Source organism: Andrographis paniculata, unplaced genomic scaffold (assembly GCF_009805555.1).
Source record: "Andrographis paniculata isolate CXL003 unplaced genomic scaffold, ASM980555v1 Contig35END, whole genome shotgun sequence".
NCBI lineage: Eukaryota > Viridiplantae > Streptophyta > Magnoliopsida > Lamiales > Acanthaceae > Andrographis > Andrographis paniculata.
The window spans coordinates 660,589-687,673 of NW_026137568.1; the positions used below are offsets into that span (position 1 = coordinate 660,589).

At 33.8% G+C, this 27,085-nt stretch overlaps 4 protein-coding genes and 1 pseudogene across 6 annotated transcripts; 1 reads left to right on the plus strand and 4 right to left on the minus strand.

Annotated features, from left to right (window-relative positions):
* Window positions 1-80: 80 nt before the first annotated feature.
* LOC127249137 (glutamine synthetase leaf isozyme, chloroplastic) lies at window positions 81-4,407 on the minus strand. The gene is made up of 14 exons (XM_051271803.1): window positions 4,241-4,407; window positions 3,571-3,840; window positions 2,556-2,595; window positions 2,356-2,459; window positions 2,215-2,263; window positions 2,040-2,146; window positions 1,867-1,954; window positions 1,633-1,761; window positions 1,481-1,555; window positions 1,339-1,392; window positions 1,222-1,259; window positions 666-825; window positions 535-595; window positions 81-459 (listed from the first exon to the last, which is right to left on the minus strand). Exons 2-14 carry the CDS (start codon window positions 3,822-3,824, stop codon window positions 320-322), a joined length of 1,299 nt encoding a protein of 432 aa, XP_051127760.1. The 5' UTR covers window positions 3,825-3,840; window positions 4,241-4,407; the 3' UTR covers window positions 81-319.
* A 614-nt stretch (window positions 4,408-5,021) lies between these two features.
* On the plus strand, window positions 5,022-7,860 carry LOC127249124 (uncharacterized; annotated as a pseudogene).
* Window positions 7,861-7,869: 9 nt separating this feature from the next.
* On the minus strand, window positions 7,870-12,300 carry LOC127249123 (mitogen-activated protein kinase 15-like). 2 transcript variants are annotated; one of them, XM_051271779.1, is made up of 10 exons: window positions 11,772-12,300; window positions 10,180-10,582; window positions 9,972-10,099; window positions 9,820-9,879; window positions 9,569-9,718; window positions 9,321-9,476; window positions 9,027-9,238; window positions 8,829-8,930; window positions 8,616-8,755; window positions 7,870-8,532 (listed from the first exon to the last, which is right to left on the minus strand). In XM_051271779.1, exons 1-10 carry the CDS (start codon window positions 11,811-11,813, stop codon window positions 8,267-8,269), a joined length of 1,659 nt encoding a protein of 552 aa, XP_051127736.1. In that variant the 5' UTR covers window positions 11,814-12,300; the 3' UTR covers window positions 7,870-8,266. The 2 variants fall into 2 exon arrangements, with proteins under 2 accessions (XP_051127736.1, XP_051127737.1); XM_051271780.1 differs by having other exon boundaries at window positions 7,870-8,529; window positions 11,772-12,299.
* A 3,792-nt stretch (window positions 12,301-16,092) lies between these two features.
* Window positions 16,093-19,090, minus strand: LOC127249290 (endo-1,3;1,4-beta-D-glucanase-like). Its single transcript, XM_051272028.1, has 7 exons — window positions 18,905-19,090; window positions 18,242-18,263; window positions 18,014-18,131; window positions 17,692-17,782; window positions 17,525-17,614; window positions 17,318-17,418; window positions 16,093-16,394 (listed from the first exon to the last, which is right to left on the minus strand). Exons 1-7 carry the CDS (start codon window positions 19,050-19,052, stop codon window positions 16,254-16,256), a joined length of 711 nt encoding a protein of 236 aa, XP_051127985.1. The 5' UTR covers window positions 19,053-19,090; the 3' UTR covers window positions 16,093-16,253.
* A 2,587-nt stretch (window positions 19,091-21,677) lies between these two features.
* LOC127249382 (uncharacterized protein At5g19025-like) lies at window positions 21,678-25,639 on the minus strand. 2 transcript variants are annotated; one of them, XM_051272149.1, is made up of 5 exons: window positions 24,841-25,639; window positions 23,041-23,485; window positions 22,371-22,491; window positions 22,029-22,178; window positions 21,678-21,942 (listed from the first exon to the last, which is right to left on the minus strand). In XM_051272149.1, the coding sequence occupies exons 1-2, from the start codon at window positions 25,467-25,469 to the stop codon at window positions 23,446-23,448; spliced, it is 669 nt and encodes a 222-aa protein (XP_051128106.1). In that variant the 5' UTR covers window positions 25,470-25,639; the 3' UTR covers window positions 21,678-21,942; window positions 22,029-22,178; window positions 22,371-22,491; window positions 23,041-23,445. The 2 variants fall into 2 exon arrangements, with proteins under 2 accessions (XP_051128106.1, XP_051128105.1); XM_051272148.1 differs by having other exon boundaries at window positions 22,899-23,485.
* Window positions 25,640-27,085: the final 1,446 nt, after the last annotated feature.

Sequence of the window (27,085 nt, forward strand, 5' to 3'; positions counted from 1 at the left end):
AGAAGGTTTCATTCTTACACAAGTTCTTTTCGAAGGTTTCCTCAAGAAATGGAAAGGAATATAACTTACCTTTCATGAACTTAAAGAAAGCATCTTTTATTAAAAAAAGAACATTCGATAGAAATCCTCCAGAAAAGCATTCAGAAACATGAGACGTAAATAATCTAATTGTCCAAGATAGTAATGAATGCCAACAATGGAAGGCAGACAATTTTTTTTAAGGTAGAGAACACGGCAAGAGCCAAATTTTTGTCCAAAATACGGCGAAAATCGCGGTCGTCGAGCTGCTGTTCGTTCGATCCGAGCAATTTCGAGGTGTCTAAACCTTCAGCGAAAGTTTCTGAGCTGCAAGAGCTTCGGCTTCGAGTGTAGGCTCCCACAGAATCGTCGTATCAGCGAGTAACGACGTCACGACGTAGGGGTCCATGTTCGAAGCCGGGCGCCTGTCTTCCAAATAACCTATCGGAAAAATTGAGATTACGAATTTATTTCGATAATAAATGCTCGAAAGCGTAGCGCGTGTTTAATTAATACCTTTGCCGCTCTTCTCGGTGTCTCGTCCCACACGGATCGAGCAGCCGCGGTTGGCAACGCCCTGCGAATAACCGACACCGAATAAACATTTCCACACATTCGGAAAAATTTATTACAACTTCGGAGTTTACCCATGAAAAGTCGTTGATGCTCGCCGTTTCGTGTTTTCCCGTCAATCTTCTCTCGTTTCCTTCACCGTAAGCGCTGATATGCTCTTTGTGGCGAAGCGATAGGTTCAAGATCGCCTTTTTTATCGCTTCAAATCCGCCGTCTTCTCTCATGGTCTTGGTGCTGTATAAATCGAAGAAACCAGTTCAGTATCTATACGATTTTTCACTATTTGAACTCTGCATTTTCTAAAACTAAATATATCTTTCTCCTCTCACAAAACATCACATCTAATATCATACAAATAAGAACTCGAAACCTCGAAACCCAATTCAGACCGAAAATAAATACTCTCTTTGTCAGCCTTTAAGGGTTACATTTAATTTTTGTGTCATTATAAGATACTAATAAAAGTATTTTTGTCGTTTTTCCTAAATTTGTACTATGTTTTGATATAATAATTAATATTCAAAAATTAACATGCAAAAAATAAATGTAACCTCAGAGCTGGATGAAGGCAATACAATGTATCATTTATCACTCGTCATGTTTTAGAATCGAATGCTCGTCTAAACTTACCTATAATTGGTGTGGCATCCGGCTCCGTTCCAGTCGCCCTGGATTCGGATAATAGAGAAGAATTAGATAACCGATATTTTCGACAAGCTTTGGACTTAAAAAAAGACTCGATTGTACCTCGATCGGCTTCGGGTCGAGCGTCAGCACAACTCCCGCTTGTTCTGTAATTCTCTATCAATATCGCGACGTAGATCGGTTAGGGTCGAACATATACGTACGAACGTATTGTCTGAATTCATAGTATTAGATCATGACATACCTCGAGGAGGTACCGGCCGCACCAGATGTGATCCGCAGCTTCGATTCCGACGCTAGGGCCGACTTGAAACTCCCACTGCACAAAAAAATCGATCAAATCAATTCTATCATTTTACCGTACATCGTAAACCAAGACGAGTCGACAAAAAATACCTGGCCGGGCATGACCTCCCCATTGGTACCGCTAATATTTATTCCGGCGTATAAACAAGCTTTGTAATGTGCGTCGGATATGTCCCGACCGAACGACTTATCAGCCCCGACACCACAATAATACGGACCCTATAAATGCGTCGTAAATTCGACGATTATGTAAAAGATTCGAGCACGAACATTCGATGTAAGAACACGATTCTCCCTTCGAACAAAAGAGAACAAAGATCTTACTTGAGGACCGGGATATCCTCCGGCAGGCCACCCGAGCGGCCATTTAACATTAGTCTGAAGTAGAGTGTATTCTTGTTCGATTCCAAACCTTGATCGAAGATAACCAAAGTTTCGATTCCCGTTACTAACGAAGCGAGAAAACATAAAAGAGCTAGCTCGACGACGATCGTTACCATGGAATTTCGGCGGAAACCTTAGGATCGCTGAAAATCTGCGCAGCTCGGTGACGCTTGTTCGTCGGGATCGGCTCGCCTTGGGGAGTATACGTATCGCATATGACCTGATTTCTCAGAGTTAGAATCGATTTGGCACAACAATAATTCGAAAGTTTTTGAAATTTAAACCGACCAAAATGTTGTTGCCGCCGCGGAATGGATCGCGGAATATCGCCTGTGGGCTGTGAAATGGATCAAGACAGGATTTTTATGCAAGAATCGAAAATGTAATGTGAAATTAATATCGAACATTTTTCGATGATAAAGTTCTTACTATAGGATCACTTCGCTGTCCTCTCCGGGGGCCTGTCCCGTGCTCGATCCGTCGTAGTTCCACTTCGGGAGCTCGGAAGGGTGCTCGACTGGCTTCGCGATGGTCTGAAATAGACGAGAAAACGGATAGGACAAGAAGCTCTACGCCAAACAGTTCGATGTAATGAAATACATGTAAGGTGTAATTTTGAAGCAATTTACCCTCGACTTACTACGGAGGTCGACACCTGATCCTCCAATCCTGTTCGAAAGTCGGAAAAAAGATCGATATCAAGAATGCAATTTAAAAAATGGATGAATCTACTACAATTCATCTCATCAAATATTAATTTCGATAAACAAAAAAAAGGAATGACTTCTTAACACACAATGAAGAACATATTTTACCAATTACGGAAAAAGATCGAAATCACCAATGCAATTTTTCAACAATGGATTGTTCAAATCCAATTCCATCTCACTAAACATTAATTGATCCAAAGGAATGACTTCTTAACAAACAATGTCCGAAAGGCCGAAATAAAGATCCAAATCAAGAATGTGATTTCAAAAATGGATCAATCAGATCAAACTCCATCTCATCAAACATTAATTGATCAAAAGGAATGACTTTTTAACACACAATGAAGAACATATGGTGCCAAATACCTCCAATCCCGTCTTAAATGTCGTAAAACGATCGAAATCAAGAATGCAATTATAACAAAAAATCACTCAAATCCAATTCATCTCATCAAACATCAATTGATCACTAAACAAATTGTACCAAATACCTTCAACCATGTCCAAAAGGCCTAAAAAAGATTGAAAAATCAAGAATGCAATTTCAACAATGGATCAATCAAATCCAATTCATCTCATCAAACACTAATTGATAAAAAAGGAATGACTTCATAACACACAAGGAAGAACATATTGTACCAAATACCATAGATCATGTCCGAAAGCCTGTAAAAAGATTGAAATCAAGAATTTGAATCAATCAAATCCAACTCCATCTCATCAAGCATTAACTGATAAAAAAGGAATGACTTCATAACACACAAGGAAGAACATATTGCACCAAATACCTCAAATCATGTCCAAAAGCCAGTAAAAAGATCGAAATCAAGAATGCAATTTCAATAATGAATCAAACAAATCCAACTCCATCTCATCAAACACTAACTGATCAAAAGGAATGACTTCATAACACACAAGGAAGAACATATTGTACCAAATATACTCGGCGATAATCTTGTCAGTATACGGCTTCACATCCAAGTTCAGGAGCTGTTCGAGACGGTTAACGGTGCTGTTGTCGGAGCTAAGAGCACAAATTCTAAATTTTGTTGAGCTTTTAACAGCCCCTCTCTTGTTCTGCTTCACAAAAAGAGAGCTCAATGACTTGCTGCTCAATGGACTTGCATCTGCTGATCCCTTTGCAGCCCTCAGCTGCCATTGTACGGATGGAGCCAAGATTTGTGCCATTCTCAAAAACCCCTCACTGAATCAATCAATATACACAAAATTGAAACAATTATGCAATCAATTTTCTATGCAAATCAATCCTCAAATCTCATATAACCTAAATTTAAAGCTATTCTTCCTTCATTGTCACATAAGCCCATTTTCTAAATATCCAAAAAATAGTTTTTATACATAGCCAAGCAAAAGGGATTCAAAAATCACTAAATTTCTTCAATCTCTAGTGCCTAAATTTAAAGCTATCCTGTCACATAGCCCATTTTCAACATATCCACAAAGAAAGAGTTTTTATACACGGCCAAGCAAAAGGGATTCAAAAATCACTAAATTTCTTCAATCCTACAGTACCAAAATCACAAAACTGATAAAGGGTTGCATTAGAAAGACACAAGAAAGGTTAAAGAGAGCATAAAACTGACCTGGGAACTGGACAGTGGCTTTGGTTAGCAGACCAAAACCAGAGAGACTTTTTTAAAAAACCCTCAAAGGATAGAGGAGATGGGAAGAAGAAGAAAAAGGGGTGAATGGATTTTGGTAAATGGATAGGGCTAATGGTTTGAGTGGAGGAGGAAACAGTTTATGGACTTTCTGGGGTCATCAGAAGGATCTGCCACAATACAGAAACAAACAGAATTGAGTAAATGCTGGCCAAGAAATTATTTTATCAAAACTAATCTACAGAAATAAATAAATAAATAATAAAGGATATTGGAGGATCTTGGTGATGAATTGATGATAGTATTTTATGCAATTAGGTTTGTAAAGATTTGACTTTTTGGTTGGGAGGTGTGTGATTTCAGGGCAGAGATTCCAAATTGTCCAATTAGGGTTTGGCAGATCATACTCCTATTAATTTCTCACACCTGTTTAGAAATTTTGTTTTCTTAAATTTCAAATTTTAGTTAGAGAAAACCATAAATATACACTTTTTTCTTTTTTAATGACAAAAATAGAAAAAAAATTTACATAATTAGCTACTAGAATTAGACCATTGGCACTCTTATATCATATATATATATATATGGAAAGTTATGTAATGAAATGCCTTAATTACCTTTGCAAAATTAATCTAAACTATCATAAATAACTAACTAATTAATTTAAATATCTGGGGCAGACAAAATTAATCATTATGATTGTAGGAAACGAAGGGCAGGTCAAAAGGGCCTGCTTCAAATTTCATTCTTTTTTTTTTTTTTTTCTCTGGTAAACATAGGAATCATCGAAAAGGGCCCTTCTTCAATGCTCAATCGATGATTCTTGTTTCTAAATTTCCACATTTTTTTATTCCCTCGTTCATCGATTTTCTCGAAGAGTTTCTTATCCATTTTTCGTAGATCTTTTGTTGTCTGAATCTCGCATGGAACAGCTTATCAATTACATTATAAGACCACCCAGGTAAGAAAATTAATAACAATAAAAATCGAATCTTTTTCTTGTTCTTACATTTCTTCTTTGTCCCTTTTGCAATCTTTTATAAGAAATTTCCAAGCTATTTTATTCAGAAATTCTCTGTTTTCTTAATCTAATTTGATTAAAATCTTAACAATGAAATCCATTTTTAAAAAAATTAAATTTGTATGATTTCTTGCAGAGCTGAATACAGTCCAGCCGATGACTTGTTAGATCACAAATTCAAGCTAAGGGAAAGCTATTTAGAAGGAAAGATTTGGAGGTATTTGATCGCCTCCGTCGAAAAAAATTCATAATTTAATTAGTGTCGAAAACCATAATTAAACTCGACTATGTATTATTTTTCATGTTCTTCGTTCTGCAGATTGTAAATAGTCGTGCAGATATCTTGCAATGTAGCCATTACACGCCCGTTATCTGTCCCGAGGGCGAGCCATTGCCCTGTGTAATATATTGTCACGGAAATAGGTTCGCGTCGATGATCATTTTAGAGCGTCGACAAATTTTGTTTCGACGTGGGTAATTTTAGTGATTTTTTTTTTTTTTTTCCGACAGCGGTTGTAGGACAGATGCTAGTGAAGCTGCGGTTATATTGCTTCCGTTGAACATTACGGTTTTTGCCTTCGATTTCTCGGGTTCGGGACTCTCCGGAGGCGAGCATGTCACCCTCGGGTGGAATGAAGTAAGCCATGTCGTGTGATGGCATCGCAGCTCGTTTTTGTTGTACAGTTTTTACGAGTTCTTGATATGTTCGTTGCTTTTTTTTTGGTAGAAAGCTGATCTTAAAGCCGTCGTGGATTATCTCCGCGCGGATGCGAAGGTTTCGTTGATTGGCTTGTGGGGTCGATCGATGGGCGCCGTTACTAGGTTTGATCTTCGGTTTGGATATGTTCTTTTGTAGTGAGATCAATAGCAATATATGTTGTATTGACTATTGTTACGTAACTATATGAACAAATTTCTTTGGTGAGATTAATGATAATATGTGCTACTTGAATTATTGTCATATGTTATTACTTCGTATGTTTTCTTGTAGTGCGATCGATGATAGTATGTACTATGTGGATTGTTGTCATTTAGTGTATCATGTAAACATGGTAGTATGTAGTATGTAATATGAATTGTTATCATATGTTTGTCAGTTTATATATTGCAATATGTATTTATACAGATGTTTTGTTATGAACATATTTTCTTTGATGAGATTAATGATATCATGTGCTACCTGAATTTTGTTAGTTCATATGTTGTCAGTACTATGTTGAATGATACTAGCAATAGTCCTCCGACTTTTTAATCGGTTAGGACTGTTTTTCGAATGGTCATGATATTTTGCTTCCTATTTTTCAGCTTGATGTACGCCGCGGAGGATCCGTCGCTCGCCGGAATGATTCTCGACAGCCCCTTCTCCGACTTGGTCGAATTGATGATGGAATTGGTCGATAGCTACAAAGTTCGACTACCAAAATTCACCGTAAGACTATTTCGTCGATGCATCAACAAACAACGTCACGATCCATCGTTTCTACACTTACATCTTTCGATTCGATCCGCTTAGGTGAAGTTTCTAATCCAATATATCCGAAAAACAATCCAGAAGAAGGCGGGATTCGACATCATGGACTTGAACACAATCAAGGTATGAACGACGAAACCCATCTCGGCTTCGGCTGCCCTCGAAAGTAACGACGATACGTTCTCGTGCTCGCAGGCCGCGAAGTCGTGCTTCGTTCCCGCTCTTTTCGGGCACGCGACCGATGACGATTTCATACGGCCCCATCATTCCGATATCGTATACAACGCTTACGCCGGTGACAAGAACATCATCCGATTCGACGGCGACCACAACTCCCCCCGCCCGCAGTTTTACTTCGACTCAATAAGCATATTTTTCAACAACGTATTGCAACCTCCGCAGACCCAAAAGGCGCGATCACCGTCGTTATCTTCGACGAGGGGGCGATGGGGCTTGCTCCGATCGTCGAGCGATTCCAAAGAAACCGTAAGTACAAAAAGATTTCTTCGACGGACCGGTTTTACGTACAATCACGCCATGCGAATGCAATATGCAGGTCAAAAACACGGCATCTTATTCATCGCCTTCGTCTTCAACTGCATTCAGGTTTGACGACGAACACGATCATCTACAATGCCTTCTCGATCCCTCGCCGGATTCCCCTGCCAACACCAAAGACGAAGAACAGGTAATTTGTTAGTCAATAGAAACTTTTCGATTAAGCCCGATAACACACAACAAAAAAATAATAATCGTAACAAAATTTCATCTCTAAAATTTATGTAATTAATGTAATTTCATACCTAAGTTCGTCTCTAATGTCAATAGTAACAAAAAAAAATGGATTAAATTCTTCAGATGATCATGGAGGCCGTGCTTGAGTCTCTCAAGGACTTTGAGCGATCAAACGGCTGTAGCAATCTCCTCGGCAGCACGTCCTCGAGTATTGATGACCATTCAAGCGACGGTATCAAGAACCCGACGACGGATGCGACAGATGAAAAGAACACATCTGCGTCGAATAGCAACGTTACCTCGGAAGCTTCGAAAACTTCGGTTCCCGATGGCCTCGCATGCTGCTGGGATCTCAACTTCTTCCGAAACCAATGACTTACGACAGAACAGAAACGACGATAGCATACAAGCTAGAGCTTGCTGTCCATTACCAGATTTAAGGTTGTAAATAATGAACAGCAACAAGTTCTTACAAATCGAATAACAGTAGAGAATCGAAAGAACTAACGCAGAAAAAACAGCCAAAAGTAGTTTCGAATACACTGCAGAGAATAACTCTTACGATAAACAAGATACGACGACGACAATGATTCCCCGAATCTCGCTGCAGAGATGAGATCTCGACCGTTGATTCGCGAAGGTTCCGGCATGTAAGTCGTTATAACTATACACAAAATGCCTGCTTAGCATGCGAGTGTTCGTCTCCGTTGATCGAGCCGAATGCTCAACCCGGCAGCTCGAATCAATTCCAGTCGGCGATTGTAAACGTCTCGAGACGTCATTAATACCAATGGCTGCCATTAACGCCGTGAGCCGCGACTTTCCTTGCAATGTATACGTCAGGCTTCGGCTGCATACCGTTGGATCCTTCGTTCGTGTCGTCGCCCGGATGTTTTCCCTGGTAGGATGCGCTAGGCCCGATGTACTGCACCGGGATGCCGGGATTTCGAACGACTCGTCGCTGCTCGGTAATTTCGGTCGCTCCGTAGCTGTTATAATGCATAACCGAACCGATAATTTTCCCGGGTCTCGCAGCCCCACCTGCTGCTGAGAAATTGATAATCAGAAAAACGAGAATTCCGGTAATAATAGCGACTACGAGAGGTGTTTACGCGAACGAACGAACTTACGTTGAACGTTTTGAGGAACTTGTGTAGGAAATCTAGGGACGGGTTGCGGTTTCTCGACATCTTTGATGGAGCATTTGGAGAGCTCATTTGTAACGTCCGTCGTGCTCGGATTCGAGTTACCCGAGTACAGCACACACGGCCTGCATCGAAGACGAATCTTATGGTATGATTTCGAGAATTACGACATCGATCCGAGAATTACGAATTTCGTACCTCGGCAAAGATGAAGAATGTTGTCGCTCGCGCGGGGCGGTGCCTCCGTTCCCGTAATGCTCCTCAAGAAATGCGAATTGCTTCTTAAATTTGTCGACGGCGCTGCCAACGCAAACACGGCAGAAACACAAAATTCAGTACGAGTCGGGAATCGTAGTGGCGCGGAGTTCGTATACGTAATTAATTTCTCGAGAGTACCTTGGATACATGAAGCCGGTAGGCTCGGCTCCCTCCAAGAATTCTTTCAACATCTTCGGATGATACTCGAGAATTTCACGATATATCAGCTCTCTAACATCTTCCTTCGTGATCCTTCGCCTTTCAAATTCGAATTCCATTTTCGTGACTGGCTGCGCAGAAGGTTCCCTCTCGACTCTAGCCAAGTTTCGAAAGTATGGATCCGCAAGAGCCTATCGAACCCCACTACAATAACGATTCAAAAAAATATGGAAATTTTTAAAAAATGAAATCTTGAAACAGAAAATTTTCGACCTCTTCGGCAGACGGTCTGTCCTTAGGATCAAAAGCAAGCATTCTTTCTAACAAACGGAGAGCAAGCGGATCGGTGGTCGGGAATTTGTAGGACAAAGGAATCGGCTTCTTTTTCCTCATACTACTCAAGTATCTTCGAGCCTTTTCATTTCTTATCTGTCGAAGAACAACGAGAATAAATTAAACAACACCAAGTTCAAATTAAAAAAATTCAAACAATTAGCTAATAAGTCGAACAAAATCTTTACCCTTGCGATAGTTTCGGGAGGTGGAGTTCCGAGCAGATCGGTCATGAGGTCTAATTGATGAACTACGTTCTTTCCGGGGAAGAGAGGTTTTCCGGTCAAAAGTTCGGCGAATATGCAACCAATACTCCAAATGTCGATTGCGGGAGTATACTGTCGAAGATACATCGCGAAAATAGTTTAGAATTATTTCACGAAAATCCCAAATTCGGCGAACAACATTAAAGCCTATACAAAAGAAGGAAAGATTCTACCTTGGAGAAAAAAGATCCGCACAATTCGGGAGCTCTATACCATCTCGTCGCAACGTAATCCTTAAAGAATGTACCAAATACCGACAACATAATAAGTTGACGTAAGAAACGAAGCAACATGCAAGAATATAGTTACGAGAAAAGTGTCATACCGTCCAAAATATCGCCGTTGGTGTGTCGTTGAAGGCGACACGTGCGAGTCCGAAATCGCAAATCTTAAGCTTGCAGTCAGCATTTGCCAATATGTTCTTCGGCTTCAAATCCCGGTGGAAAACATTCGCTGCATAAAGAACATATTCGAAAACTCGTTAGAAATTCCAACGTTCTCGGGTCTATTCGAAAATCGCCGTAATTGAATACCTGTGTGTATGTATTTCAAGCCTCGGAGAAGTTGATACAGAAAGAATTGGTAGTGTTCGGGAGTCAAATCGTCGTTCGCTTTAATGACTTGATGAAGATCCGATTCCATCAATTCGAAAACTACATATATGTCTTTGAATTCCCTTCTCGACGGCGGGAGAAGGATATGCTTAATTTCGACTATATCGGGATGACGAAGGAGGCGAAGCAGCTTAATTTCTCGAAGAATACGTGTGGCGTCCGATACATGTTCAAAGATGTCGTTAATCTTTTTTATGGCGACTTTTTCTCCGAGATGCGTATCGTAAGCCGAGCACACAACACCGTAGCTACCTTTGCCGATAACTTCCTCGATTCTGTACCTGCTGCCCTCGCCATATTCCGTGAAGAAATCTACATCAACCTACGGGGAAAAATAAAGCCGAATTAGAATGAAATTAAAGCTCCAAGAAGGCTCGCAACATCGGGTATGAATTCATCTATAAAAATGTAAATTTTGATTCTACATCACATAACAATGGATCTAAAGAATTCCGGGTGTGTTTCTTTTGAATTTTTATCCAATAATTTACTATTTGGACTTCACGTCTCCGAAAATATACGTTGTTTCATCTCACAAAACATTACAGCAAATATTATTTAAATTAAAAGCTCGAGCATCCAAACTCAATTTAGATTAAAACAAAATATACCCGTGGAAATTAATCTAATTCGATTCCAAATTCTCGAACTTGTGGTATGTTTCTTTCAGTTTTTATCAAGTTTTTTTACCATTTGGACTATACGTCACAAAATATATACTTTTTCATCTTGCAAAATATAACATCGAACATTATTTAAATCAAAAGCTCAAGACTTCCAAACTCAATCCGGATTGGAGATAAATCTAATTCGAAATCCAATTTCTCGAGCTTGAAACTTCAATGAAATCAGAATCGGAAAGCAAAAACTATCACTTAATATCTCAAGATCAAACCAAACAAAGAAAGAAAACACCACATAGTTGAATTAAAAACATCACATCAAACGATATTTAAATCGAAAGCCCAAACCTCCGAACTCAATCCAGATTGGAAAGAAACATACTCTTAGAAATAAATCTAATTCGATTCCAATTTCTCAAGCTTGTAACTTCAATGAAATTGAAATCGTTCCTTACCTTGATGTACTACTACATTAGGATGAAATCAAATCGAAGAGCGTAAACTACAGCAAAAACCATCACTTAATATCTCAACATCGAACCAAACACAGAAAGAAAACACCAAAGTTAAAAGCCACACTATAGCTAGCATTATCTTGATGTATGATTAATTCTACATCTTCATAATCATTCAAACTCTGCAAAATCTTGTGCCATCTTCTCCAAGTTACTAAAACCACAGAAAATTCCAATAACAAAATTCCCCCAAGTTCATAACCTAATGAAGCAATGGAGAGCAGTTCAAAACAAATTCATAACCCTAATTTAAGAACCATTCTGAATTAAACCAAATCAAGATTCAACTTGGATGCACAAATTCTAAAATCACGAAAAAATGCAACAACATCATCCATATATACATATATATATATATATATTTGAAATTTACCTTTTTCCTCTGGTCAGGCTGCATATTATGGCCCAAAATCATCCAAAAACGAGTCGAAACCAGGAATTAATCAGAAGAAATAGCAAGAAATGTTGACTTCAAAGCCTAAGAGTCAAACACTATTCCAGATCGAAAAATGGGCAAAGGATTCAGATCGCGAAGATTTAAGAAAAGCTCGGTTAGGATTTTGATTTTCAAGTAAAACAAACAAACAAACAAACAAACCACGAAGTCGGTTTTCAAGAACTAATTTCTTCTGGAGCTTTAGCCGAATCTTGCAGCTGAAAAATCCCACTTTAATGGAGGAGCAATAGAGGAATTTTTTTCTTTTCCTCTCTTTTTCAATTGGGAATTGGGAAATGGGAATTTCTCCTAAAGAATTGGCGATGATTTGCAATGGCGAAAACAAAAGTGGGGTTGAGGAAAAAGGGTTGGAGAGAATCTGCGGAGTTTGCGTGTTGGTAATTTGTGAACACGTTTGCCCTTCGTTTGTTTCTCTGCTGCTACTGCTCGACAGCTTCGACCATGCCATTGCTAATTAGTTTTAAAACACAGATGCCACAAGGAATTGTTCAATTTTATTTTTTTTAAAGAAATATTATATTCCCTATTTCTGGTGTGAATTTGTCCGTTTATTATTATTATTATTATAAAATTATTATTATTAATTTTCATATCGATTTTGGAAAATATTAATTTAATATTTTTGAAAAATTGAAATTATTTAGAGTATGTTTATTTTGTAAAAAAATATATAAAATAATAAATATGTTTAATATATTAATTTTTATTGAAAATTATTTAACAGATTTTTTAAAATATATATATATACACTCATTTGTTTCAATTCAAAATATGATTCTGATTATTTATTTTTTTATGATAACATAAACAAACTATACTGCCACAAGAAATATATATATATAATGATATGGTTATAATTTATATAAAAAAAATTACATATTTTTACTATAATAAAAAAAATAAATAACTTTACTCTTTTTTTTTTTAAGGCAACTGTTGAATTGCGGTGTTTTTTAATTTTGATTTTTTGGAGTTTATATATATAGTAACATTTATAGTTCCTTCACCTTATATATGTATATATATATTTATTTTCGTTAGTCTCACATTAATATATGTAATTCTATATTTTTTTATAAATATTTTTATTTTACCATCACATCGTTATTTTTACATTAAAAAATAAGTATAAAATAATTTTTACATTACTTTTAACTAATTCATTTAATTAAAATATTATTATTACTTAAATATTGCGTCAAAAGTAAATATATATTTTACACCGAGCCAGAGAGAGTATTATATTTTGGGGAAAAAATTAATTATAGTTTCAATATAATTAAAATATATCATATTTGGTTCAAATATTTAAAAAAAAAAACATTAATTTTAGTGTCATTATAAATAATTTTTAATCAATTTTTATCTTTACGGTATAAAATACGACCGTGTTTCATTTTACACGGCCGTGTATATATATATATACGGACGTGTATTGGAATGCTGTTAGAATACAACTGTGTACGATAAAACACGTCCGTATTTCTTTCTCCGTCGATTTATAATTTTATTATTATTTAATTGAGCTCTACAAAAACATATTTTTTTAGTAAAGTTGTGTTTTATTGTACACGATCATGTTTTGTCAAGATCAACTACCATATTGATTAAGTTACCTTACATTCACATCGGTAATTTTTGTTGATTTTTGAACGGTGAGATCAAAATTGATTAAAATATTTATAATCAGAATAAAATTGAAAGAGCTTTTTATATTGAATTCAAAATTGATATATTTTGGCTATATAAAAAAATAGTCATATCGTTTTCGGCTCCGCTGGAAAGTCAACTGTTATTTTTATTTGTATTTTTTATGGAAAAAATAATGAAATTGTATTATTGATCATCAAAATAAAATAAACGATAATACAAAACGAACTTAAATCTAAGTAATCTTATTTATGAATAAAACCAAATTTAATGTAAATCTACTGAATTTAAAATCGAATATTTAAAATATTTTCTCATTCGATCTCAAACTAAAGTGGTATAGTTTGATAAGAAATTATCCTTATATTTGGATTATATTCTTTCAAAAATGAAAAAATAATTATTTACTATACAATGAAATGTATTGTTTTATATTAATACTAGGATTGTATCTTATTATGAAAATAATATTTTATATATATATATTTTTTTTTATGAAGAGTATATATATTTTATATTATATATTTTTTATGATGTTTATAAAAAGATCATATTATCCAATTTATAATTAGGTAAACAAATTCAATATTCTTTTCGTTCCAAAAGAGTTTGTCTTGTTTTTCTATTTTTGTTTGTTCCAAAACAATTGTCTTATTTTTTTATTTAGTAATCGTGGTTTTCACTATATAACAAAATTATTCATACTTTTTCAAATTACCCCTAATTATTACTCTAACATACTCTTTAAAATCTTTAAAAAAAATAAATGCATTTTAGCATTTACATTCTACTTTATACCAATTTTCAATTGAATATTATTATTTATTAAGTCACGTACCAACTTCCCATAAGACATCTTTATTACGACGATGGAGTAATTCCATATAAATACATTGCTTCCTTTCATTCTAAACAATCAAAAAAAATATTTTAGAAATATTTAAACATAAAAGAATATATATATATATATATATGTAAATTAGGAATGGATTTAATATTATTAAATTTTAAAAAAATGATTAGTGATATTATAAAAATAAATATTGGCTGTCACTCACGTGTTTGTGCTAATATTTTTCAACACTTAAACATCAGCACAATCACATGATCTATACTTCTGCTATCCATATCCATCCATTTTATTATTATTATTATTATTATTGTTATTTTCCACTTCAATTTATTGCATTTTCTTATTTTTCTTCACGCGTAATTGAACATCAATTAAAATGTATATTTAAACAAATACTGTCAATGTAATATAATTTAATAAATGATATACATATATTGAATAATATTGTCACTTTTTTTTTATTATACTATAATTAATATTACTTATATATTTTTAATAATTTATTAATCGTATTCTTCTTAAAATATATTTTAAATAAATAATATATATTTGTTAGTGTCTTTTATATGTATATATATATATATATGATATGAAAGTTGAGAGTTATTCTTATTTATAAAGGTGAAATGCAACCTTTTTATTAATAATAATAATAATAATAATAATAATAATAATAAAGAATGTTTTATAAGTGGGTTGAAATTGGGGACAGGATTCGGAAAATGCACGTGTTTGTGTTGGATGGAGGGACACCCATTTTTGACATTTCAAAATATTATTATTCTCTACTATATTTAAATACTGAAAATAATTATTCTTTCCGTTCCATTTGGAAAAGTGACATTATTTTTTGTACGTAGATTTTTAAATATTAGTATTATATTAAATTATAATAAAAAATACAAAAATAAAAATATCTTTATTAGTATAATACATTATAAAAATAATGATATTTGTGTAATATAATGTAAGTTGAAAGGGTATTTATCATGTTAGCTAGATAGTACAAGATGGTAACTTTGTTTTGGGACGAACGTAATATAGAAAATAGTAACCTTTCAACGGAACAGAGAGAGTATTATAAATTAACTTGAGTAATTGTTTTACCTAAACTTATATACATATGATGTACATATTTTTATGGATAATATATTTAAACAGGTAAAAGTAGGAGCGGATCCGATTCTATTATTTACAAATATGTAGGTATTTGGTATTTGAATCGAACATTCGAAATCGCAAATCGAATTCGAATTAAAACTTTTAATTAATCGAAAATATTTACAATATTTACAAATAATTTGAATCGGATCAAAATTAAGAAAAAATAATTAAAAAGTTTCAATTAAATAATAATTTTTGCAAATATTCCAAACTGTAAGAACCGAAATCAAATCAAATATAAAATTAAAATACAAATATATAAATATATTCGATTCGATTAACCAAATCGAAAAAAATATGAAAAAATTAAAATCAAACTAAATCGAATAAATATCAAATATATACTATTTATATTCGAACCGAATTTGCTCGGTTAATCGATAATTCGATTCAATTTAGTTCGACGATTCAGTTCGATTTTTTTTTGTCTACCCCTAGACAAGAATGTATTATTTAACATATTTTTGAACAAAATCAAATTTCTTCACCGTATTTATGTAAACATAAATTATTTCATTTCGCGAAACATTACATCCAAACTACTATTCGAACCAAAAATACAAAACTAAGTAAACAATCCATAGGTGTTATAGTAATAGCACAAGTAACACAAGAAAATACAGACAAGCTTACCTTATTTTATTTTGTTCATCAATGGCAAGAAAAGTCACAACACAGAAAAGTTTCAGCAACAAAGAAGACAAGCCAAGCCAAGCCACACAAATAAATACTCACTTGATATGCTTATGAAGCCATTCCAACGCGTCCTTATGGGCCTCCTCCGCCGATCGAATCTCCGACGCGTCTTCGTCTTTGTACCGGCAGCTCCACCCGTGCGTCATTCCTTTAAATATCTTCACGAACCCGTCGACCTACAAGCACCATCGCCGACGTGATTTTCTTAAGCCGATGGTATGTCAAGAATTTGAGCTGTAAAACGAACTTGATAGCTCGCGAGCTAAGTTCGACTCGGCTCAGTAACAGCTTGACTCGACTCATTCATATAAATAAATGAGTCGAACTCGAGCTCGAAGTTCATTATTTTTGTAAGTGAGCTAAGCACAGAGAGCTCGATTGAGATCGTTAGTAATGGTGTATTGTATTATTCTATGTATTACTCCCTTTGTCCACAATACATACGTTTATTTAAGTTGGACACGAATTTTAATTAATATAGTATTATACTATTAATTTATTATGACATAAAATAAAAATATTTTGAAAAATATACAAGTGAATCGACGAGACGAAAGAAAATTTTAAAAAAATAAAATTAGTGTATAAATGATTGTGACATACTGATATTTTTTATGGACATAAAAGAAAAAAAATACTTGATGGACTAAAAGAGTAATACTATAATATATAATGTTATCTAATTTTATTCACTATTTTATGGCCTGACATTAAAAAAAAAAAAATCTTTTTTGAATAAAAATTACTATTATAATTTTTGGAAGTATAGTTTTTTATATAAAAACTTATGTCCATTTATAAAATTTGAATATTTTATAATAATAAATTGTAAATAAAATTAAATATATTTAATTTATATACTAGAAAAATATATAATATGTATAAAATTCGGTCGAACTCAAACTCGATCCGAGCTCGAGTTTGAAGTTGAACCTAGCGAGCGAGTTCGAGCCGTTATTTCAGCTCCAATCTTAGAGGAAACGAGTCAAGTCTGTACCAGCATCATATCCGAATTGAGCTCGAACAATAGATACCAAAGCTCGGTTGGCTCATTTAACAACTCTATCGAACAGGAAGAAGAGAAGATCTCGTTGTTTACCTCAGGGTTAGCGTTTAAGATGTCTTCGAATTTCTTCACCAGCTCCGGCGGAGACATTTGGTCGATCTCAGCTCCAAGCACCGATATCGGAACCTTCACAGCTGATAGAATATCGAGTAACGCCGACGAGTCAGTAATGTGTTCCCGGTTACAAATTTTGTATGGGTAATAGAAAGGAAAAAGCGTAAGTAATGCGGAAAAAGGTACCTTGAATGTCTTCTGTTGTAACGAAGGAAGGATGCAGCAGCACGCCGGCTTGGATGTATGCGTACTTTGCAAGTTCCACGACGACCTTAGCTGAAATAGAATACGACGACATTATAGACATGAAAATTACGAATTTTCCGAATTCAGTGGGTGTAAAATCAGCTAACCTCCCCAGCAGAAGCCTAAAGCTCCGATCTTGGTTACGCCTTTGCTTTTTAAAGTTTCAATCACGGGCTTTGCTGCCTCGAATCCTTGATCCTGCAAAATTCAAGAAAGGTGTTATGGTACGATCCCGGAAATGAATATGTTTACATAGACAATTTTAAAATTTTTTATATTATTCATCATCATATCGGATGTTTTTTCCCTCTCATAGAACATTATGTCGAATATCCAGCTTTTTACTATTCAACAAAATTTTCAAAATTCCAAAATTTCCATCTAGACGGGAATGCTCGTGTTTGTTCACATTTGATTAGAACAGCTTACCGGGCCATGACCCTTAATCCATTCCATGATAGGTTCTTTAGTATCATATGCATTGCCATGGAAGAAATCCGGCACCACAGTGTAATATCCAGCAGCCCCAACTTTGTCAGCAAAGCTCCTATATTGTTAGCGAAGATTAAATTAAATCAATTCGCAGAAACACAAATATATATATATATATATATTTCATATTTTGCAAGTTGTTATGAACAACAAGTTGACTAGTACCTTAGTTTTGGAGCTTCATAACCTGCATTCAACAAACAGAATTAGTACAAATTCAACGCGATAATAACATCGATAGCTAGAATTTCAAACTACACAATAAATAAATAGATAATGCTTAAACTTCTAGATAAAATGATCATTTGACACTGTCTACGAATCAAAACTACATCATATAGTGCATCCTATATTGCAATATGTTGTCAAAAACACTTAACCAACAAAAGCAAACAGAAACTTGTGGTCTTCGAAGAAGCTTGATTCATATAAATGACGAATCTACTTAAAAAATGGTGGATCAGGTTATAGTAGCAAGAATTAATATCCAAAGTTTCCGAACTACCCGAATTACTACTCTTAACAAACATATCAATCAAAGTCTAAACAAATATTTTCCACAAACGATTCAACTTCAACAGGAAATCGCTGCAGAGACACCTCGATTCCGAATAATCGATAAACAGAGGATTACAAGAAATCAAAATAAACCCTAGATTGGAAAAAGTAGAGCCAAATATCCACACAAAACCTCATCATCCACAAATAACGAAATGAAATCGATGCGATGTATTCATATCCAAATACACAAACAGAATTAAAAAGCAGAAGCAACTGCAAAACTCAAACGTTCGCAAGAAGACGAAATAGTTGAATTAAAAATCGCACCAAAAACATCCGGGACAAAAATCACAGCGAGCTTGGAATCAGGCGGACCGCAAACGTAGGAGCTGAGACCGCCGATTTGTTCGACGTGGCCAACTCCGGCGCCGGGGCTGAGAGTCGGTGGATTGTCACAGCACTGTTGTCCTGCCATCTGTGTAGATTCTTCCAATTTTAGTTTAGATTGGAGTCTGCGGCTGTAATCTTATGCACATATTTATAGAGATAATAGGATGATGATGTAAGTTGACTATTCGAAGGGGTAAAAGTGTAATTTTATTCAAAAATAGAGTGATTGTTAATGTTAGGGGTGTCTTTATTTGCTACGGAATTTCTTTACAAATGTGGAAAGCGGTATCCCCCTCAATTACGCCTGTACGATCAGATCTAGAAGGTCAATTATGGGCTTGTTTGTTTGGGGTTTATATTTTGAGTTAGGATTTCAATAATAAAAATTTTGAATTTGAATAATTATATGATATGATAAATAAATATTGATGTGATATTTTAAATGTAAAACTAATTTTTAATATAATATAAAAAAAATATATGTTACTTTGATATTTTTTTTTAAAAAAAATGAAATGAATAGTAAAATTTATTTAAAATTCAATTCCCTAGACAAACACATCCTATATTTATTTACTTTTTGAAATTTCTCATATTACCTAGAAGGTCAATTATATTTATTTATTTTTTTCTAATTATTATTATTATTATTATTTTAATCTAGAAAGTCAATTTTGAATTCATACAATTACAAGTGTAACCGGAAAAAATAAACACAATAAAAAAAAATCCTGACGAAATGAAAATTAAATACTTCCTCCATCCACGCTTATCTATCCGATTACTTTTTACATATAGATTTTAGTATATTAATATTATATTAATATATGATACAATTGATTTACATAAAGATTATTATATACCTTAATATTTATGGTATTAAGTAGTATTATTTGATTATATTTATGTAATATTATATAAAGGGTGAGATAATTATATATTTTAGTAGAAGATATATTTATTAAAAAAATAATATATTTGTGATGAACAGCCTAAAATGAGATAAATAGATTGACCGTAACTGAGAGAGTACTTGATTTTTAAAAAGTAAGCTGGAAAAAATTTTCAAGTCGGATTAACCTGGCATGGTTGAAAACCTAGACTGTGTCTAGACCTTGTGCGAATCGTATTGTGTGTCAGTACGCTTTATTTAATTTATATAATAAAATAAAAAGTAATTTATATTTAATTTAAAATTTTTAATTATCAATAAAAATACTTCATTTTGGATAATTAGTTAATCAATAGAATTTGATTTATAAATTAAATTCATAAATTTTTTTAAATTAATTATTTGATAAATTAAAACGCATAGAAGCTATATAATGTTCTGCGAAAATATGATTTAGGCATATATATATATATTAGCAGGAGCAGAGTGAGCAACTGGTCAGGTACTAATTAAGAGAAGACATTTTTATTTTTTTTAAAAATATTAGCTTATTATAATTATTAAATTTTATTTTATATTTTATATTTTGTATTATTATCCAATTCAATTTTAAATTTAAAATTCTAATTATATATATATATATATTTATCTTTTATTTGTGACCACACTGTCATTACATCTTTCCAAATTACATGGTCGCCTACACCTCTCTTTATATTTTATACTTTGTATTATTATCCAATTCAATTTTAATTTTAAGATTAAATTTAAAACTCTAACTCTCTTTCTTTTTTATTTAATCATATTGCATTACATCTTTCAAAACTCTATCGTCGCCTACAGCTGTCCCTTTTCACTTTCACGTCTTTGCCGCGCTGCGCCCACCCATCTACCCAAACCAAAACCCACTTCTCTCTCTCTCTACTTTCTCGTTCACATTTTCTTAATTTTTTTTCACTATTCAAACTTTAAGAAAGCATTGTCAATCTGATTTCCATCTTTTTTCTCCTGAGTCAACACTATTTTCAGACCACTGTCTTTACCTTCTTGTCTAGTCGACGCCAATGCCAAGCCTAAAATCTATTTTATACTCAGGGCTCCGAAAAAAAATCCGAGATGCCCTGGATAGACCATTTTTTATTGTGGGTGGAGACTTTGACTTAGTTAATAATAAATTTGGTGAAGCCTACTATGCTTCGTAGGTTAATCGAGATAACAAATATTTTTTTTTTTTTTGTAAAATCCAAAGTCCAAGAATTTAAGATATTGTTGAACCAAATAATTAATCCAAAATAAATGAAAAACGTGCATGCATGCATACGAATGTAGCAAGCATTTTAAAGTTTTACTGCATATATAATGGAAGGAAAATAATAAATTGAATTACAAGTATAAACGCATGATTCAAAATTTAAATTAAATGCAAGCAATTAAAGTCTTTTATATGACTAATATTTTGACAGTTATGTTCTTTAATTTATTGAAATAATTTAATCGCTATGCATTACCTCCTGTGGATGCCAATATTATAATACATGAATGTAAAATTAATTTTTATTATAATATAAAAAATAAAAATTAAGTGTTTAATTTGATTATAAATCCAATTAAATCTTCCAAACAAACACACCCTATATATATTTCTTTTGATGAATTTGAAAAAAAAAAATGTTAATTTGAAGTTGATATTAAAATAATGTGCGATAAAATATTTTATGAGAGGAAAAATAATTTTTTTTTTTTTTAAAAAACGCATAATTTAAATAATTGAAACCTCAAGATTGATTTGGAAAATAAAGAAACAAACCCTTTCTTCTTTTTCCCTTATTCCCAGTTGGTTCTCTTTCTTGTTTTCTCAGAAATATATAAAATTTTATTTTAAAAATAATTAAATCTATATATTTAAATAGCACAAATAGAGTAAAAAACTATATATAAAGTGATGTGGAAGTAAAACTCAGAACGAATTTCTTTGATGAAGATGGTGGTCTTAGTATCCAACGAACTTTAGAAACCAATCCACCATTTCCTTGTGGCCATCGTCGTCGTCCTCCTTGTATATCTTCACACTGCCGCCGTCGACCTACAGGCGCCGGAATTGACATCGGAGTGTTTCAAGAAAATCGAAGGAAAGAATTACAGAACTCGTCGTCCTCAGCAAAGTGTTACCTCAGGTTTAGCATGTCGGCGGAGACCACTCGTCGATCTCAGCTCCAAGTATTGCTGCCGGAGCCGTCGCCGCTGACGGAAAGTGTCGATCGAGATTTCAGCAGCACGCTCAATGCGGATAATAACCAAGATGTTCCGCGACCACCTAAGCTGAAACAAAATACGATGATGTTACAACAGACATGAAAATTTTTCGATTTCAAATCCAGGATCCTGCAAAGTTAATCGAATGCCGTATAGTATGATCCCGGGAATATAGTAATGGCTAATCATTTCGTTGATCATGGACAAGATAGAGTCGGAATAAGGATTAAACTTGCAATGGATAAACGGATTGCTTACCGGGTGTGACGTTTTAGCCATTCCATGATCGGTACGCGCTTCCATGGAAGAAATCCGGCACCAGAATGTAAAATTCAGGGCATAGAACGAAACTTGAAGAATCAAAATCAGGAATTGTAACCTACATTGACGAACAGAACATCACAAAAACGTCCACGAATCACAGCCACTTCACATAGCCCGTCGGGAATTCAAGAACAAAACAATCCAAATACAATTCACTATGTTCGATAGTAAAACAGAACCCTCTGTACAACAATCAGACAATCTAGGGTTTCGATTTGAGTTTATTCAACTAAGGATCTCAACTTTCCACCAATAATAGGTTTTTGATCTTGCACGATCGAAACAAATATTGGATCAATCAAATTCGACTCCATAAACAAGTGCACCAAACAAAATCATCCTTCGATTTCTTCATAAATTCAAACACATTAAGTACCGGACCAGATTTGGAGATTAATTGTTGCAGTGCAACAGAAAGATAGAAACTTTGTCGAACCAAGAAGAAATAGTTGAAGTTCATACCATGAACATCTGCGACTAAAATGGCAGGATGCTTGGAATCATCAGGCCCACAGACATAGGAGCCGAACCCCCCCACCCCATTTTTTCAACTTTGCCTGCTGTTCGATTCTTAAAAGTTTCAAGGCAACACATTATCTCTCACCTTCAGCAATACGATAAGATGGCTGCTGATCACATTTTAACGACCCTGGATTGCTTCAAGACAAAAAAAACCTAAAAATGGATGTGAAGCTGTAAAATGTAATAAATCGAATGTCTATATTCACCTGTCGAGCAATATAGAAAGATAAGTAAAAACCCCACAACTGGAAGCATAACACAGAGTCATGAAATACAGATGAAGATGCGAAGTTTAGGAAGTTTCGACGGCTTAGTTAATTCATGTATTTACTGTCATCAAATTTTGTATATAATGTATTATATGTTCCGTCAAGACTACATTCTATTATGGTGATGAATCAGTAAAGTTCGAAAGGAAGCTTCCCTACTGATACAAATATATAGTAAAACCAGAAAAACCAATAGCAGGTGAGGGGCGGGCGCAAGGTCAGGGATGATCTCCTCCTCCGCTGATGAGAGCCATACTCCTAAAAGAAATTGAAAGGCGAAGATCAAAAGAATTAGATTTTAACAAATGGAAATAGACAAGCAAAGTAATGCCAAATTGAACGAGCAGGAATACAAAAACATGAAATGAAGGGGGGAATGGAAGATCAGCGGCAACAGTTGATTTAGTTAGATTTAAATTATACGACGCCGACAGATACATACAAATTGAGCTTCAAACGCAGTAAATACATGAAGTGAAAGGTACCAACCGGATTTTGGCAAAATACTACTATTCATAAAAAAAATTTCCAAAAAAAAAATCAAATCATACACTTATATTTTATTTTTTATATTATACTAAAAATTAATTTTACATTCAAAACATCACATCACATAACACCTATTTATATCACATCATACAACTATTACAATTCATAATTTTTTATCATTCAAATCCCAACTCAAAATCCAAACCCCCAGACAAACACAGCCTAACAGACATTTCAAAATTTTCAATCATGCATGTACTAGAATCGACATGAATTAAACTCTAATCCATATTAAGTGCTACCAAATTATCCTCAAATGACAAAATTTTTCTGTAAAACTAAAAATCCCTCAGCCGAATACGTAAACAGCTCACTCAATTCAATAATCAATGCTGAGAATCGGAGAGACACTTTGGCAATAAAATAAAGCCAATAATCAGATCAAACAAAAAAATCCCCAATGCCCATGATTGCGATTTCTTCATATTATCAACTACATCGGAGATCAGATAACCAATTTTCGACATTGTCTAACTATTCATTAACTTCCAATATAAACCAAAACTCAAAAGAACAGCAGATTTCACTCAATTCAAGAATCAATGTTGAGAATCAGAGCTAAAGCCGATAACCAATCCCCACCTCAACAAACAAAGAAAATCCGAATGCACACGACTGCAATATCTTCTTATTATCAACAGAACCAATTTTCGACATTAGCTAACTACTCATCAACTTCCAATATAAACCAAAACTCAAATAACAACGAATTTCACACAATACAATAATCAATCCACGACTGCAATTTCTTCATATCATCAACTACAATGGAGCATCAGATAAACAAATGTTCGGCATTGCCTAACTATCCATTAGCTTCCAACATAAATCAAAACTCAAAAACAACAGCAAATTTCACATACTCAAATATCAAAATCACTATAAACGGAAATCAAAATCCAATCAATAAACCAGCAACATCACAGCTTAAAAAAACAACTGATCATCGATGAACACTTGCAATCATAGTGAATTTTGGAAGCAGGATAAGATGCAATGTCTGCAATCAAGTATGATCTAAATAAATAAATAAATAAAGTTTAAAACCCTAAAAGGAAACTGACTTCTTATGGCGGCGGCCGCGCTTAGGCCCCCAACCTTCGAGCTTGGCGACGGGGCAGCCACATTTGTCGCGAAACAACAGTACGGCGCGGCCATTAGGTGGAGCCATCTTCCTTAATTCGATACGGAGACAATCGTAATCAGGATTGAACTCACTCCCACCTTTCCATGGCAACTGATTCACATCTCTCACCGCCTTGTTTCCATCCCCAATTCGAAGCATATCCTCCCCCTGCAACTGCAAATCGAATTCCAACGATTTCTTCAACCCCCTGCACGCTTTCCTCCCGCACCTCCTCGATCTGTGCCCGAAGCAGATCTCAATCGAAACCAGAAAAGTTACGAAGAAGACAACCAAACACACGAAGAAAATCACCACCGCCTGCGGGTTTGAAACCATGTGGTAATGAAGCTGGGAAACGATTGTTGAGAAAGGGGGCAGAATTAGGGTTAGGGATTTGAACAGGTAAGAGAAATAGGAGAGGATCAGAAAAGCCCCCGAGAAGAGGACGAGGACGAAGATGAGTATGTCAAGCGTCGCCGCCGGGGAGTGCCGGCAAGGAGGAGGGCTTTTCGCCGATGGGGGTTTGGCGGCGACGGGTTTTCTGAGAGCGGAGGAGGAGTGTGCCATGGAGATGATGGTGGAGAAGATGGAAGATCAACATGGTGGCTGATGAGTATTTCAGGCGGAGATTTTGGGGAGGGAGGTGCGCAAATTAGCAGGGCGCCCCGGTGCAGCCGCAACAGGGACACTGCGCACGTTAGCATCGGGTTGCGAATTCAATGTAAAAATTATTAGTTCAAAATCACTGTAGTTAATTAATTTATTATTTTTCTACGGACTTGAGATTTATTTTATTTCACTTTCTTTTTTTTTTTTCTAATTTTAAATTCAGAATGTTGTTATTTCTACTTTTTTTTCCCCCTTAAATTTAATAGATTATTAATTTTGGTAATAACACAAAATTTAATATTTAAAAATGTTATGTTTTTATTCAATATATTTACTTCATTATTATTATTATTATTGCATACTCTTATTTTTCTGTCGTCTTCTTTTTTTTACTGTTCTCACATTTTCTATTCGTTGAATTTGAATGGTTTCTTTGGGCAAGTGATTTGAGCTCTATAGGTGTTTTTTCAAACTTGTTTATTAATAATGTTTTTTTAGAATATTATATCAAACAAATAAAGTAAACCATTTGATTGGAGACTGAAGAAAAATTGAACTGAAATAAATTTGTAACGTTGATAGAATTAATGGATAGTTAAAAAAAAAAAAAAAAAAAAAAAAAAAAAAAAAAAAAAAAAAAAACTATAATCTATTCATTTGTTGGGTTTGGGCTTCGATTGAAACAAAAAAAGTGTTTGGCCCAACATAAAAGTAGAAATAAGCCCCATAAAGGCCCAATACCGAATACATTTTCAAGGATATAAAAGCAAATCAGAAGAGACAAATGGGCAATATATATAAATATATACTGTAGTATGTATATCCATTCTTAAATCGTTCACGCGTTTAAGTACGTTTCTTTAACTCAAATTTTATTATTTGGACTCTGAATTTTTTGAAAATAATATATTTTTTTCTCTTACAAAACATTCCATCAAATATTATTTTAATATCAAACTCAAACCAAAATTTTACCAAACTTATCAAAAACAAATGAGATTAAAATAATCAGACTATATATTTAAATATTTTAAATATTATATGTCAATAAAGAATATATAATATAAATATTCTTTCATGAAAAATTAAATTTTATATACTATAATTAAATAAAAAAATATTTTTATTTATTTATAATCAATATAAAAAAATTTCTAAAAAAAAATTTAAAAAATTAAATATGAATAAAAATATTTATTTATTGATTAAAAAAATTATTATTATTTTATCTCATCATTATTTATACTTCATCTATTCCAAATTCAAATGAGTCATTTGAATTTTACATTAAATTTAAAAAATATTCTTGACATAAATTAATTATATATATAAATAATAGTATGTACAATTTATGTAAAAATTAAATAATATTCTAATATTAATATATAATTATAATAAAAAAATCAATATTTTTGAATGAGAATAATTTATTTCGAACAATACTTGTCCACAGTAAGGAGCAGCACTGTCCCAACGTGTTATTCATTAATCAGACTTGGAAGTGATGAATGAATAATAATAATAACAATAGTATATGAATTGTGTGTTTTATTAGCTGGATTTTGTGCTCTACA

Bases quoted from the DNA above. Each gene is read 5' to 3' on its own strand.
- LOC127249137 (XM_051271803.1), bottom strand. From the start codon at position 3,824: ATGGCACAAATCTTGGCTCCATCCGTACAATGGCAGCTGAGGGCTGCA. The intron at 1,762-1,866 runs GTAAGATCTTTG...ACGCATTTATAG, and splicing joins GAGGATATCCCGGTCCTCAA to GGTCCGTATTATTGTGGTGT. The intron at 826-1,221 runs GTAAGTTTAGAC...CGATTTATACAG, and splicing joins GGATGCCACACCAATTATAG to CACCAAGACCATGAGAGAAG.
- LOC127249123 (XM_051271779.1), bottom strand. From the start codon at position 11,813: ATGATTTTGGGCCATAATATGCAGCCTGACCAGAGGAAAAAG. The intron at 9,719-9,819 runs GTAGAATCTTTC...TATCTTCGACAG, and splicing joins GCGGATCTTTTTTCTCCAAG to TATACTCCCGCAATCGACAT. The intron at 8,533-8,615 runs GTAAGTTCGTTC...TCAATTTCTCAG, and splicing joins AGTTCCTCAAAACGTTCAAC to CAGCAGGTGGGGCTGCGAGA.
- LOC127249290 (XM_051272028.1), bottom strand. From the start codon at position 19,052: ATGGCAGGACAACAGTGCTGTGACAATCCACCGACTCTCAGCCCCGGC. The intron at 18,264-18,904 runs GTGCGATTTTTA...TGTTGAATGCAG, and splicing joins TTTTGTCCCGGATGTTTTTG to GTTATGAAGCTCCAAAACTA. The intron at 17,419-17,524 runs GTACCTTTTTCC...ATATTCTATCAG, and splicing joins TACAACAGAAGACATTCAAG to CTGTGAAGGTTCCGATATCG.
- LOC127249382 (XM_051272149.1), bottom strand. From the start codon at position 25,469: ATGGCACACTCCTCCTCCGCTCTCAGAAAACCCGTCGCCGCCAAACCC. The intron at 23,486-24,840 runs GTCAGTTTCCTT...AATTTCTTTTAG, and splicing joins CGCGGCCGCCGCCATAAGAA to GAGTATGGCTCTCATCAGCG.